Source organism: Plecotus auritus, assembly GCF_963455305.1.
Source record: "Plecotus auritus genome assembly, chromosome: 1".
Taxonomy (NCBI): domain Eukaryota; kingdom Metazoa; phylum Chordata; class Mammalia; order Chiroptera; family Vespertilionidae; genus Plecotus; species Plecotus auritus.
In genome coordinates, this window is record NC_137770.1 from 200,759,738 (window position 1) to 200,776,038 (window position 16,301).

Genomic DNA, 16,301 nt, shown 5'->3' on the forward strand with positions numbered 1-16,301 from the left:
TTACCAATACTGATTGCTGTACCTGTAGCCAGGTCTGTTTTTTCATCTGGCTAACAGAAGATACAGTGGATGGTGTAGTCCAACATCTTTTCTTCCAGAGAAACTGAATCCCAATTCTCTACTGGCCAGGTAGCTGTGGGAATATGTGAATTTATGTCTTGATTTTATCAGTCTTGAAGATGGTAGGCCCCAACAAAGACATATATTAGTTGGATTTTAATTTCCTGGCACCTCTCAGTGGTTTGGGTACTCTTTGTGTGTATGTGTGTGTGTAAGGCACAACTATTAAATGTGGAAAAACCTTGACTTAGAGGTCTAAATTTTCCCTACATCTTACTAGTTTAGCATTATTTTTTTTATTCTTCTGATAAATTTTTACATCATTATGACCAGATTACACATATCCTTATATTTTACTTTAATTACACCCCTTAGATATCACAAACCTGCATTCCTCTATTGTCTAATTTTAGCCATGTGATATTTTAAAAATTCTGAAATTACTTTCCCAAAGATGACTCTAGCACATAAAATACATACATTTTATGTTTATGATAAAGAAGGTGAATTTGTTTTTAACTCCTTAACACAGTGCATTTTCACCTTCTATGGCTATGATAACTTGGTGCATAACTGTTGGCACTAAACCTCCCAACAGTAACTCTGTAATGAGGATGCCATTCATGTGCACTTCTGAGGGGGTTTCTTTTTTACACAGCTGCTTCTAAACAAAAGTCCAGCAGCCATTTGCCAGCAAACAGCCAGGATGTACAGGGTTACATCACCAATCAGTCTCCAGAGAGCATTGTAGAAGAGGCTCAGGGAAAGTTAACAGAACTGGAACAGAGGATAAAAGAAGCCATAGAAAAGAATGCACAGCTGCAGTCCTTGGAACTGGCTCATGCTGATCAACTTACCAAGGAGAAGATCGAGGAGCTGAACAAAACAAGGGAGGAACAAATTCAGAAGAAACAAAAGATTTTGGAGGAACTACAGAAAGTAGAACGAGAGTTACAACTGAAAACTCAGCAGCAGCTAAAAAAGCAGTATCTAGAGGTTAAAGCTCAAAGAATTCAACTTCAGCAGCAGCAGCAACAATCTTGCCAACATCTGGGATTACTAACTCCTCTTGGAGAACAGCTTTCCGAAGGAGACTATGCACGATTACAGCAAGTGGATCCCGTTTTGCTTCAAGATGATCCCCAGCAGACTGCTGCTCAGATGGGTTTTGCACCAATCCAGCCTCTGGCCATGCCTCAAGCTTTGCCTCTGGCGGCAGGTCCATTGCCTCCAGGGTCCATCGCAAATCTTACCGAACTGCAAGGAGTAATAGTTGGACAGCCAGTACTGGGCCAAGCACAGTTGGCAGGGCTGGGGCAAGGAATTCTGACAGAAACACAGCAAGGGTTAATGGTAGCCAGCCCTGCTCAGACCCTCAATGACACGCTGGATGACATCATGGCAGGTGGGTTTATATTGTTATGAGCAGGTATCAAAATATGATTTGCTTAAGGCGAGTAAGAGTGTGCCACAATTTTTTGCCATTGCCCAACTTGAGAACTATTTTTGGACTCTTGACCCATGTATATCGTTAGAAATATTAGGTCAATCTCAGAAGTTTTCAAATGGATACAGGTCAAATTAAAGATTAGCTCATTCAATACAAGTGACTGAAACTCTGGCTTAGCTGAGTAGGCTGGGAATCTAGGTTTTTCAGGAGTGGGGTTGATGTTTGATCTCTGGTTTTTGTTTTTGTTTTTTCTCTTTAAGTTCAGAATACTAAAATTGAATTTTATATTTTTTGCTTCTGTATTCACACCAATAAACTGGGAAATTGATAGAAGTTGAAGTGCAAAACTTAGTAGGATATCAGGAAGCTTATTTGTAAACAAATATTTTATATCCTAATGGATCAGACTTCAAACCTGATGGAAATTAAAAAAAATTAAAACACCTTTACAACAATAATTACGTACCAAACCAAACAGGGTTTGATTATACTGTATGTCAGTGATTTTATCCCCTGTGAATGTTAATGTGTAGTCTCTTTCTAATTGTATTATGGGAAGGTATGGTCGGGTTCCCTCATAGTATCATAAATATCTCTTTAAATGTGTAATCAGAGAAGAAGAAAAAAAAGAAAACGTGTAGTCAGAGAAATTTTATTTCATTATAATTAGTTTCGTTGGCAAGAAATATTTTAGAAGGTCGTTTTAATGGTTTCCGTTTTTGGTACCTACTTTTTCATAAATTCTGTAGCAAACTAGTGCAATGACATTTTACAGGATTATAAACCATAAGAATGTTATACTGAGACAGATCATTTTCTTCATTAAAAAAATAACTAATGAAAAAGAATATTTGAAGAAGAAGGAAAAGGGAAAAACAAAGAGTTAAATAGTTCTTTCCCCCTATTTTTACTCTTTGGTCTGTACTTTAAAAGACATGAATTTTTCTGATTTTGAAATTATATTTAGTAGCATTACATATTATGGTGAGATTCTATGTAATTTAACGTTCACCTTTTAAAAGAATAAACTAAATGTATAGTGTTGACATATTTAGCTAACATTCAGAAACTAAGAAAGCAGCTAATGAGACAGATTTTGTATACTTAAAATCTGCTCCAAAGTTTCCTAGTTCCCTTTTAATACCACCTCAACAGTAATATAGGGAATGAAAGTCTCTAGTCTTATAGGGTACAATAATTATCTTGGGGGGAAATGGTATTAATCATTAAGAATTGTAAAGATTCTCTTGATAAGAATTTAATTTTTCTATAGATTTGAAAATTACTACTAATCACCATTAGCTGGTTATAATAATTGGGAATACAATTTAAAGGAATTAGGTATCTTATGAAAATTGGAGCACAGTAGCCCCAAATTCCAAATTTGATAATTACTTCCATAGCCATTAATCTAGATCATAGTGTTCTATTATTTCAGTTGATCTACCAATGAATGTATAGAGTTAAGTGTTACTTTTCCAGTTAAATGAAGAATGGACATTCTATATCAGAGAATATTTAATATTTTTTATGTGCTACCAGAATTTACCTGATGTTCTTGGACATAGTTGTCAACACTGATTTGTCAGCTAGTTGTATGGTGTTTGTGCTGATCAGAATTACTTGAGGTTTGTAACATTTTTCTGTTGATTTTTTTTACCAAAAACATTAGATTCTGCTTATGTGTTCCAGATTTTTAAATATAAAAAAAAATTTTAAGCACATAACTTTTCAGGATATATGACAAATACATGTCATATTATGAAAATACTTTACTTCTTTATTATGCTTATTTGCATAGGGATAGAAGTAATGGCAGAAGGAAGACCAGGTTTAAAAGCCCAGCTACCCATGTGAAACCTATCCCTGTCATCATGCATGTGCATATGCATATATACTCCTGCAATCATTTCTGCAATCTTTCTTTAAAGTTTTGTGGTAGTACTTGTTCTTTCAGTTGAGTAATGACCATTTTGTGTTTCTTTGGGTTTCTTAATATCTTACAACCTCATTAGGCTCAGTAGTCCTTCAGTATAAAACTCTGTTCTTTTTCCCTTATGTCCCATTTATTAGACTGTTCTTACAAGATTCAGTATCTTTTTCTCTAGTACTTGGGTGGCCAAATTCTGTCTTCCCTGCCCTACGTACTTGCCAAAGCAAAATCTGTTCTCTGTTTAACTAGTCTTAGTACCTTACCTTGGCTGTGCTCTCAGGTTCCCTCTTTTCTTACCTGATATTAAAAATTTTCTAAACGTCTGGTCTCCCTCTCTAAAATCTAACCCCAAATGTAAAGTCCCACATGTAAAGATCTGTACCAGAGTTTCTTCACATACCTACATATTTATAATTATTACTTTTAACTATAGAGAATGGATGAGTGACAGGCAGTTATTTAGTTTTAAATAAGGAAATGAAACGAGGGAATTGTTTTTTTCCTATCTCCTCTTAGATGAGGTGATAAGAATAATTTGACCAAAATAAGAAAACTAATTTAAGTATGTTCTTTAAGAAACTTATTCCAATTGAAATGTAAAGAGTCATAAATTTTACATTTTTGAAATTTATAGATAGAACATTTACATTTAAATTATCTTGATTTTAAAAAAATTAATGTACAAGCTATCAATATGGAGTAATAATATCAAGGTCGTTAGATGATCAATTAAGTATATTAGTATAAGCCCTTTTCTATTGATCTGATTCCATAAGGCTTCAAAACAGTGTTTTGTGTTTTGATTTGATTTGTTTTGTTTTGTTCCCTTCTTTGTTTTTCCTTTGACTTTTAAGTGGACTTAAAAAATGTGTAATTTTAGAATGTGTGTTACTATAATGTATAGTACATGTTTGTGCCTGAACTAAGGATTTTTTGTAAAATAGATTTCTTAATTGACAATCATGTTTATAATTGTTATAAGATCGATTTTAGTTTTGTTTTTGGTGAGATTATAACCTCTTTTGCCTGGTTTCAGATCCAGTTGTGTATCATGATTGTTTTCTGTCTGATGTAGTTGATAACTAAGTTGGTAACATACATCTACACTACTGTTGATCATTCAAAGATTAATGCCCAAACTTTAGTGCTACAGCATTTTTAATAGGGGAAAAAAGGATTGGTGTTCACATATCGACTCCAGAAGTGAGTCGATGCGGGAATAAAGTACCCTTAACTGCCACCACCTTTGGAGTTCTCCCACATCAAGTACTGACCTAATTAAATTAGCCCCTCTCAATTTGCATCTTTTTGTGAAAATATCATGTGAAATTATACTTAGAAGAACTAACAATAATCTGTATCTGAAAGATGTTTGTGTGCGTGCATACATTTATTTCTACCCTAATCTTTTAATTTTGTCCTTATATGTCAGTGTGATTGCTGGATTGATTGGTGGACATTTTATCCCCTCAGAATACTCCTACATGTGAGAAACTGTATTTCTGTGTGAGGATCAAATTTTTATATTTCACTATGCTCTCATAGTGAGGACTGCAATTCAGAATATAATTATCCCCCTGTCTGCAGTTAAATAATAGGAAGCATTTTTAAATGATTGGATAGCAAGGTTCTCCCAGTGATATTACTTATAGTAGTTATAGGATATGAGGTGTGGAATTGTCAGGTAAAAATCACATTCTTCTCCTTCTGAACATGACTATTTTACCTTTTATTCCTTTTCTGACTAGGAAGGTATAATGCACAACTTAATCCATTTGCATTTATATTTAATTTACATTCATAAAAATATTTTTGTTTTCAGGGTTATTTTGAATTAAGGTTTTATGATTACATACCATAAGAGAGGAATTTGTTTTTCAGATGATTAATTAGAAAATGGGTTACTCTCAGTATACATTATAATTTTGGACTATTGTCCAAAGTTAGAAATAACCAGGATAATGAGTTACTAGTGCTGTGGCAGTCTACCTCTAGACATTCTGTTTTTTAAGAAGTCTATAAGTATTTTCCAATAATTATTTCTTACTGTTACCTAACAATGTTTTATCCTTATTAAGTGCAGTTATTTTGTTCAACAGCAGTCAGTGGAAGAGCATCTGCAATGTCAAACACTCCTACCCACAGTATTGCTGCTTCCATTTCCCAACCTCAGACTCCAACTCCAAGTCCCATCATCTCTCCTTCAGCCATGCTTCCTATCTACCCTGCCATTGATATTGATGCACAGGTAAGCTTCGAATGATGGAAATATATCTTCATTAGACACATTAATCAGTGATTTAAATGATCTTAGAATGCTTTGTCTCTGGGCAGAGACTTGAGCCACAATTCGAAATAAATTAGAATCTACATTTTTAAAAAAAAATAAGAACAGCCCTAATCGATTTGGCCCAGTGGATAGAGCTTCGGCCTGCTGACTGAAAGTCCCAGGTTCGATTCTGGTCAAGGGCATGTACCTTGGTTGCGGGCACATACCTTGGTTGCGGGCACATCCCCAGTAGGAGGTGTGTTTCTCTCTCATCAATATTTCTAACTCTCTATCCCTCTCCCTTCCTCTCTGTAAAAAATCAATAAAATAAATTTTTTAAAGAGATAGAAAAAAAATTAAAAACATCAAATATGGATTATTACTAATAATTATGTGATGGTCTAATTTCTAAGGTCATTAAATAATCCTTTTTAAAACACTTTAGTTTACAGAGGATATAAAAAGAAATAACTTAAGATTTGTGTGTATTTTTTTCTACTCTTAAATGAAAAGATATGCTTTAAAATTCATAATGGATTGCATATAAAAGAAAAGTTTGTGGGTGGTGCTGGCAGGGGCAGAAGGTGAGTGGAAGTGGAAGAAGGCATAGAGGGGGTAAATAGTGTGGGGGGAGAAATTAAAAAATAAAATAGTAAAAAAAAAAGACTGTTCCATTTATATCATCTTTGAAAATTGTGATCTTGCTGACTGACATGTAGTGAGTCTGTGTGTGTGTGTGTGTGTGTGTTAAACACTGTTAAGTAAAAAACAAACGAACAAACAAACCCAGTTCTTTAAAAAGATAGTTTACTATGGAATCTCAAGGCAAAGTGAGGTTAGAGAGGAGAGGATAGCTGTGTTTTATTCTAAAGAAATGCTAAGAGATCTAGCTTAGAAAACAGTTGAGCAAGGTAAGGGTATATGGCCTACTTTAGGACTGAGAAATGTTTACAGTTCATTTAGTTTTATATTCTGATAGGATGTGTATTGGGGGTGGAGTTGTACATGATAAAACCTTTTTTTTATAAATGATCAGTTTTTATTAAACTTGAATTTCAGGATGTATGTATGTGTGTTATTGGACCATTAAGAACATGCACTCCTAACCTATTTAAAATATAGCTTGTTGAGGGCAGGGGCAGACTGGAAGAGGTCAAAAGGGGAAAAAGGGGACATACATAATACTTGCAACAACAAAGATTTTAAAAAATAAAAAATAAACTATTGTGATATAAAAATATATAGCTTGTCATTAAAATGTTTCTTGGTAATACTGTGAAAAGGAATTTCAGTTCCATTCTTACTTCCCAAATGTTTGTTTATTTTCTATTTTATATTGTTTTAACTTTTATTTTTTAGCACTTAAAATTGTCAGGGAATGTTTTTAAGGAGTTATCTACTCTTCAGATTGCATATATCTACTCTTGTTTTTTTAATATATAGATTTTTTTATTGATTTCAGAGTGGAAGAGAGATGGAGAGAGAGAAACATCATTGATGAGAGAGAATCATTGATTGGCTGCCTCCTGCACACCCCACACTGGAGATCGAGCCCCCAACCCAGGCATATGCCCTGATTGGGAATCAAACCATGACCTCCTGGTTCATAGGTTGATGGCCGAAGGGAGGTAGCTGCTCTTAAATACTCATTTCCTTGATGAAGAAACTGAGGCTAAGAGATTATTCATTTTGCTCACAATCACTTAATTTAGCTAAGTAACCAGGCTGGGGGTCATACTTAGGTTCAGTTTGACTTCAAAGACAACCTTCTTACATAACATACTATACAGCCTTCTTTAAAAATATGAGACATTTACTTGAACTATAATGGCTTACTTTTAATATTGATAGTGTTGTAGAATTGGATTGAACTTGGTATTGAATTTGTATTATTTTCCTCCAATTTCTTTTACTCTTGAGGTTATGTTTTTTAAAATACGTTTTTATTGATTTTTAGAGAGATAGGAGAGGAGAGAGAGAGAGAGTTGGAAACATCGATGAGAGAGAAACATCTATCTGCTGCCTCACCAGGGGTCAAGCCTGCAACCCTGGCATGTGCTCTGACAAGAAGTCAAACCTAGCCGGGCAGAGGCTGTTATGTTTTAACCAGAAGTATATTTTCTAGTTTTTGTGGGATCAAGAATTAATCCACAAGCAAAAGTAAAAGGATTTCTTTTAAAAAAATGCTTTTCAATAAAACAGCCACAGGAAAAGGTCCTCCATATATGATCATGATTTTATTGAATTTGAAATTATTGTAGTGACAGTGAAATTTTACCTGACTATACCACCCAACCATCACTGTATTGTAAATTAATCTCTGAGAAGTTAGACACATAGATACTTTAAAAAATAGTATTAGTTAATTTTAAAAAGTGTAATTTATATTTTAAATGTTGTAGACATGCTTATATAAAAAGATTTAGCTGTGGTTCCTTAAGGATCTGCTCCTTCTTTACCTGGTCTCTACATGGAGGTTTTTCCAGTAGCCTAGCATGAGTTAATACTACTTTTCATGGAGTTTACCATAATTGCTTAGTTAGACATTAGGAAGTTTCTTCTTTGGGAAACAAAATAAAATGAATATTCAGAAATAATTGTTCACCATTTTTTCATTAATTTTAATGTTAACTTTGTGTTTAATCTACTAGTTTTTATGATACCAAGCAGGTATGTTAAGTGATAAAAATAAAGATTCCTTTATACTGAATTTGTCTGAATTTTTTTCTAGATTCTAAAATGAAAATTCCTTGAGATTTTACTTACTGGATATTTTGGTTTATGTGTGCAAGTACTGTGCCATAATAGACAAGTGATATGATAAGTTTCCTTCCTGTCTTGAAAGATGAAACATTCTCTAATAATTTGAGCCTTTATTTGTTTATTCAGTAAGCCTTGACATGTACATTTTTCACTTTATAACTTTTAATTTAATCTAATCTTCATAACAATCCCATGAAGTAGATACTGTTATTAACATTTTACATATGAGAAAACTGAGACTTAAGAGATAATAACTACCTTGCCCACCAGCTAATTTATGGTAGAGTCAGCTTTCAAACAACCCCTGCATTCAGGCTCTATGCTTTTAAAATATTGCCTATGCTATCTGTTTTAACCTGGTAAATTAGATTCTAGAAAATGAGCCCACCACCTACATGGCAAAAGATCATGTGTCCTTCATCTTTGCATCTTTTCTGCATGTTCCCTTGGCCATACTTCATTTTTACATCAAATCTTAATTTAAGGAAGAACAAAAGAAATGTGAATTTTTTTCAAAGCCTCAGTATACTAATATGTCTCCTTTTTAAAATGATAATGATTCTTAAAATGGTCATACCTTAAACTCCTTTAATTGATTCAGATGCTCAGGAACTAATATTTTTAACAAGAATTAGCAGAAATTATGTTTAATTCCCGGACATTGCTGAATGCTTTAGAGAGGAGTTTACATTTTTTATAAGGTTCCTCAAATCTTATATAACTAGAAATAACCTTAGGTGTGCAAGTGTTTACCATGGGCTTTTCAACTCTCATGTAATGGTTTTATTGAATCGGGTGTGAATATTTTCAAAACAAGATTGATACCACATTAAAATTTATTTTAGGAAACATTCATAAATGATAGTTTGGAAGAATTACTTGAGCTGTTTTACTATAACTTTTGACAGCATCCTTATCAATTTGGGCTGGGGTAGGTCTCTATTTGTGGGGGGAAGAGAGAGTGGAAATCTCATTTCAAAAATTATTTCATTCTTGCCCTGGTTGGTATGGCTCAGTTGGTTGGGTGTCCTCCCATGCATCAGGTTACCTGTTCTATTCCCAGTCAAGGGCACATGCGGGGGTTGCAGGCTCTATCCCTGGTACAGGGTGTGCAGGAGGCAGCCGGTAGATGATGTGCTCTCGCATCAGTATTTATCTCTCTCCCTTCCCCTCTCTAGACTCTTCTTTAAAGAAAAAAATTATTTTGCCCTGGCTGGTTTTTCTCAGTGGTTAGAGCATCAGTCTGCAGGTTCGGTTCTTGGTCAAGGGTACATACCTAGGTTACAGGTTTGATCCCTGGCCCTGGGGTTGAGGGGGTGCATGTGGGAAGTAACCAATTGATGCCTCTTTGTCATTCTCTTTCTCTCTCTCTTTTTCTCCTTCCTTTCCCTTTCCCTCCCTCCATTCCACTCTCTAAAAATCAATGGGAAAAATATATCCTCAAGTGAGGATTAACAAAAATAAACTTCTTTCATTCTTATCTTTAAAAAATTGCCATAAAATATTATACAGTGCAGTTACCCACTCTTAAGTTCCCCAAGGAATTTGACCAACCCTCCTTTCTCAGGTTTAAATATACTATTTCTTCAAATCTCAAAATACATTGTCCAATATTTCTCTCATAGTTTGAGCCACTATGTTTGCCCTGTATTGTAATCAGTAAGTTCCTAGTGATCAGGGTCAACCCTAGAGTACTTAGCAGAGTACTTTGATATAAAGGGTACTTAATAAATATCAGTTGAAATGATGTTTTATAATGTGATTTTAAAAAACCAGTATTTTATTAATCCCATAAAATTTTCATGCTTATCTTTTTCAAATTTTGTCTCTTCATTCTCTATTTTTAAGATTGATACCAATTTCCTAAATTACTCTTTAATCTTTAACCCCAAGAAGATTTTTAGAAACATCATAAACTTTATAAAATTGAGTCTACTCATTGAGAGCACATAAGACAGATGGGCTTATGTTACATTGACCTTAGTTGTGTTTTAGCTGTGATGTAATAGAAAAGCATGATTTTGTGTGACCATCGGAAGGTTGTTACTCTGAGCCTTTGTCTCCTTTTCTCTGAAATCAGACAATAATTTCTTCTTATAAACCTGAAATGAAGATCAAATACTTTCACAATCAGAGCTGTCACTCATTTAAGTATTCATGTCCTTCTCCGTTGTTGTAGTTGGTGCATCTCTCCCTTGTGGCCATCCCTGATCTCTGCAGTCAGTAGCTCTGCTCTCTGCCAGCCTCTTCTGCAGAGCAGCTTTTGCGGTCTCCCTCTTCATCACTGACTAGTAGGCTTTTCTTTTTTCTTGAATCTTTATCAGTTTTGTCTTTTATCTCTTGTTATTCTTTTTTTTTTTTTTTTTTTGTAATGGATTTGTTTTTTAGAGCTATTGACCTTCTGGGAGAATATACTTTTCCTTTTAATATTAATTACATAAATATAATAAATAGTATATAAATACACAAATACATTAAATATAGTGTATTTCATATATACAGCGTGGGGCAAAAGTAGGTACAGTTGTTCGTATGGAAAAAAGGTAGGTTTACAGTTGTGAGTATGTGGAATGCAGAGTTTATTTTTATATTAACATTTACTAATCTATTATTTTTCACATGAACAACTATAAACTTACTTTTGCCCCACCCCCTATAATCCTTTATTTCATTAGTAATAGTCTTCAAATGTGTGACCCTATTGACATTCATTTAACTTAATTTTTTTCTTTTCTAACAAAGCAACAATTATAGATGGAAGGTACAGACATAAATAAGACATGTTTATTACCTTCTAGGAATCAGTAGTCTTCTGAGGGTGATAGACACATAACTAATGTTAGTATAAGTAAGATTGGCATTAAGTGCTATAATAGAGGTACATATGTAAGATGTTTTAGAACAGCGCTGTATAATAGAAAAATAATGTAAGACATATATGTAATTTAAATTTTTCTAATAGCCACATTTAAAAAAGCAAACAAATAGGTGGAATGAATTTTAAGAATGTATTTTAACTTAATATATCCATAACACTGTTATTTAAATATGTAATCAATATAACAAATCATTATTTTACATTTTTATTTCATACTAAAATCTTCCAAATTTGGTGTGAATGTTACACTTACAGCTTAAAGTGATCAAATAAGTCAGTCCCAAACTAATCAGGATGTTTTGTCACCCTGTTTAGAAAATATCTCAACTTGGACTTCATTGGAAATATTTGATTTGTACTTCAGTTTGATTTAAGTAGATTGCATAGATTTGATTAAGTTGAAAAAGTAGATTCATGTACTCACATTGCTCCAGGCATATACTGAAAATCTTTCTAATAACCAAACCAAGTATCAGTTTTAAAATTTATATTAAATTAGATAAAATTTAAAATTTAGTTCCTCAGTCACACTTTACATGTTGCTAGTAGTTACCTTTTTTATATCACACAAATTAGAGTACTAAAAATATGAGGACTTGTTAGTTCACTAAATAAGCATTTCAAGTATGGTAGAGATGACAACTGGCTAATCCAGAGGTCGGCAAACTGCGGCTCGCGAGCCACATGCGGTTTGCCACTCTGTTGACTAATGAGTTTGCCGACCACTGGGCTAATCCATTATTGGTTACTATCATTAGCAGAAGTCAGAGATCAACTGTGTATAAATAGTGTCCTGTCTCAATTATTATAGTTTTTCTTTCCCAATACTCTTTATTTTGTATATTTTTTTGTTTCTTTAGGTATCTTGGGGCTTTGTTCTCTAATGCAGTAAAGTTCTGTGGAAAAAAATTTTTTCAGTACAAGGCTTGATTTCACCTTTTTTAATTGGGTCCAGAACAGTTAATATAGCCTCACTGCTGAGGATTTTACTTAATATCCTTTGTGTTTTGAAGTCTTTCAACTCTGGCTGGTCGGAACCAAACTATTCCTGGCCCTGTGTAAGCTCTGGGTGTTATTCAGCCTGATGATACCTTCTGGTGGTCTTTCCCTGACTTCATGCAAATGTGCTGATCAAAACTCAGCTGAAGACTCCAGGGAAACCCTCTACAGATCTCTGTAGTTTTCATTCTCTGTAGCAATTTCCTCTCCACTACTCTGCCCCAGGAGGTTCTAGTCACCTTAACCTCTACAAACTCTGTCTTCTCAACTCAGGGAGATTGCCAGGCTGTGTTCGAATACCCTCTTTCTGCACTGCAGCCTGGAAACTCTAGGCAATAAATTGAGTAAATAATTTCTGTCCTCAGGGATTACTGTCACATAACTGCCATTAATGGCTGGAATCGAAAGTGAGTCCACAGTATTTCTTTTAATTGTGGAGCTGAAAACAGCATATGGTTGAAAATCATGCTGCTTTTCTTCATGTTTGCTTCAAGAATTGCCCATGAAGTTCGAATATTTGTAGCCTTTAAAAAAAGTCACAGGTTGATCACCAATGGAAAAAAGACAACTTACTATCCAATGTTTGCTATAGTAGAGTGATACATATCTATTTGTGTGTATTTGGTACATGTATAGATTATGGAATTGATGTTAACATTTTAAAATTATATAATGAGCTAATCATAAAATTAATTTTTTACAGACTGAAAGTAATCATGACACAGCACTAACACTTGCCTGTGCTGGTGGTCATGAGGAACTGGTACAAACATTGCTAGAGAGAGGAGCTAGTATTGAGCACCGAGACAAGAAAGGTATGGCCAACTTTTGTTAATACTTTTTTCTTCTGGAATATTTGTGTTCTGTGAAGAAATACTACTACTTCTAGGTCTATTTTGATGGAAAATAGTATTGTTCCTTTGCTTAGTATGTAGTGAGATCATTATTTTTCTCCAGGTTTTACTCCACTCATCTTGGCTGCTACAGCTGGTCATGTTGGTGTTGTGGAAATATTGCTGGACAATGGTGCAGACATTGAAGCCCAGTCGGAAAGAACCAAGGACACACCACTATCTTTGGCTTGTTCTGGGGGAAGGCAGGAGGTAACAATTTCTCCAGTGTAACTTTTTCTCTCCATCTATTTAGTAAATTTATGCCTTAACTTATATGATTGTATGGTAACAATCGATTGACATTTAGATTTATCAGGAGCCTGAAGCATGCCTTCCCTGAGTGACTCCACTATTCCTAACTCTGGTCTTGAACTACTGGGAAAAGGTTTATACTATCTTATATCTTCATATATTTGAGTCTATATTTGCCAGTCTGTTTATTAACATTTATTTGTTATTTTCCAGTTAGTATTTTAGGATATAGTTTAATAGTAAGAGCAAGGGTAGGAGTAATGATCTTAAACAATCCTTAACTTCTGTGTCTTATTTGTAAAAGGAAGATGAAAATACTAGTACCTGTTGTCAGACTTCTTTGGTACATTAAGTGACATAATGGACAAAAGATTTATAAATGGCCAATAAGCATTTAAATGCTAAATATTTTTGGCTATAAGAGAACGCAAATTAAGATACCACCACACAGCCACTAGAATGGCTAAAATCATAAAGACTGACAATACCAAATGTTGCCAAGGGTATGCAGCAACCAGAACTCACTCATTGTCGAGAGTATAAGTAGTACAACCACTTTAAGCAGCTTTATTCAAAATTCTCAAAAACTAGAAATGGCAAAGTTGTTCATCAGTGGGATATTGGATAGCTTATCACATATTCATTTAATGGAATGCTACACAGTACACACAAATGACTCTCAAACACTGATTTCATGTATATGAAGATCTAAAATAGATTAATCTGTGGGTGGAGTTGACTGGGAAAGGGAATGAGTACATAACAGGAATTTAAATTACATTATGTTTATGAATGCCAGTAATCATTGAATGTACACTTAAGTTTTGAGCATTTATTGTTTCACCTAAAAAAATTTTACATAGAATTTCACCCAAAAAACCTGAAAACAAGTACATAAATGTCTAGATAATGATACACTTGCTGATGTATGTAAGAAAAATGGCAAATGTCTGCAATTTACTTTGAGATGAAATGCAAAAAAATTATGAAGAAATATGAAAAAGCAAGTATAGTAGAATATTATTTGTAGAATCTAGGTGGTGAGATTTTAAAGGCATTTACATGCCTTTTTTTTACCACTATTTGGTAGAATAACACAGAAATAACTATTTCCAAAATAGCATTGTACAACAACACATGAGATCCAGATTTCATGAATACAATGCCATTTCAACAAACTCCAAAGTGGGTTTTACTTGAAAAGCTTCTTTTTGGCTTCTAAGACTTCTTGCTATCATTTGAGACTGAGTTTGTGCAAAAGATTAAAGAAGGTTTTTCCTTCTTTTGTTATACATAGACCAGAACACAAAAAGAAATTAAAATGCCCAGGTTTCAGAATCCATCCCCAAATGGGGGGGGGGGGGGGGGCGTACAGGAGGCAGCCAGTCAATTATTCTCTCTCATCATTGATGTTTCTATCCCTCTCTCCCTCTTCTTTCCTCTCTCTGAAATTTAAAAAAAAAAAAAAAAGTTAAATATGTACCTTGCAAATTGTCTCACTGTAAAACAAAATCTATTTCTTCCTTCCTTCCCCTCCCCCCGCCTCCCCCAGGTGGTGGAGCTATTGTTAGCTCGAGGAGCAAATAAAGAGCACAGGAATGTTTCTGATTACACACCGCTAAGCCTGGCTGCTTCTGGCGGCTATGTGAACATTATCAAAATACTACTAAATGCAGGAGCCGAAATTAATTCTAGGCAAGTGTTATTCTCTCTATAAGACCCTTAAAAGTGTTGTGTTAAAATGTTATTTGTAGAACAATTATCTTACTGTTATATTAAAAAGGAAATGCCTTCATTACAAGTTTAGAATCTAAATTGCTAGAGATTTTTAAGATTAATCTTATTTACATATTTAAAACTGTTGACATAGAACTTGAAAAACTGTCAATTACTTTATTTCTTATGGTACTAAAAGTAAATACATTTTAGGAGCTTTTATTAAGCAAGTATGAGCTTTAAAATGGAAAGTCCATCTTAATAGTCTAATGATTTAATAATTATTTTTCAGCCCAAGTCATTATGTTGAATGAGATACAGAAAGTATTCTAGATCTGGGTGGTAAAATATTTCTAATGGTGTCTTGATATTATCTCAAAGAAGTATTAGACTAGGGCTAAGAAAAAATGATTACAGTATTTTAAATAATCCTGCAAAATAAAGATTCTTAAATATATCCTGAAATAGAATTTTATATTGCCATCCAGTTTTTCTGGAACATTTAAAATGTGTGTTTTCTGTTTTGTTCTCCTCGTACCTCTACCCACAGAACTGGTAGCAAATTGGGCATTTCTCCTCTGATGTTAGCAGCTATGAATGGGCACACAGCTGCAGTTAAACTCCTGTTAGACATGGGCTCTGACATAAATGCTCAAATAGAAACCAATCGGAACACTGCGCTTACCTTAGCCTGCTTCCAAGGAAGAACTGAAGTGGTTAGTCTTCTACTTGATAGAAAAGCAAATGTGGAACACAGAGCTAAGGTAAGAAAAAGTTCAGAATTTGTACATGGATTTATTGGTTTGATATTTAAGGTGTCTAGTAGCAACATGCTAAATATAATCTTAGTATTTGCTAGTAACATTTATCACTCTGTAGAACTCATTCAAACATTAACTCTTGAAAATACCTCAACAATAAATTTTAGAGGTTATAATGACATTAGAATTACCAGCTGAATATGTACCATTATGAAAGAGAAGATGGGGAACATTTATTAAGTGCCAGTTATATGCCAAATGCTTGCTTGCATCTTACAGATATTTTTTTTCAACAAATTGTCATTAGGTAGAATTATCTTCTTTTAA

At 34.0% G+C, this 16,301-nt stretch overlaps 1 protein-coding gene across 8 annotated transcripts in view; it reads left to right on the top strand.

Moving 5' to 3' along the window:
- ANKRD17 (ankyrin repeat domain 17) overlaps positions 1-16,301 on the top strand; it is a 169,894-nt gene that overhangs the window by 95,813 nt on the left and 57,780 nt on the right. For 2 of the 8 annotated variants that reach the window (XM_080672443.1, XM_080672445.1), the window contains exons 15-20: positions 719-1,465; positions 5,543-5,691; positions 13,056-13,167; positions 13,310-13,455; positions 15,050-15,192; positions 15,764-15,977. In XM_080672443.1, coding sequence (XP_080528569.1) covers positions 719-1,465; positions 5,543-5,691; positions 13,056-13,167; positions 13,310-13,455; positions 15,050-15,192; positions 15,764-15,977 — 1,511 coding nt within the window. The remainder of the gene's footprint in view (positions 1-718; positions 1,466-5,542; positions 5,692-13,055; positions 13,168-13,309; positions 13,456-15,049; positions 15,193-15,763; positions 15,978-16,301) is intronic. The other 6 variants (XM_080672444.1, XM_080672446.1, XM_080672447.1 and 3 more) reach the window with 3 other exon arrangements.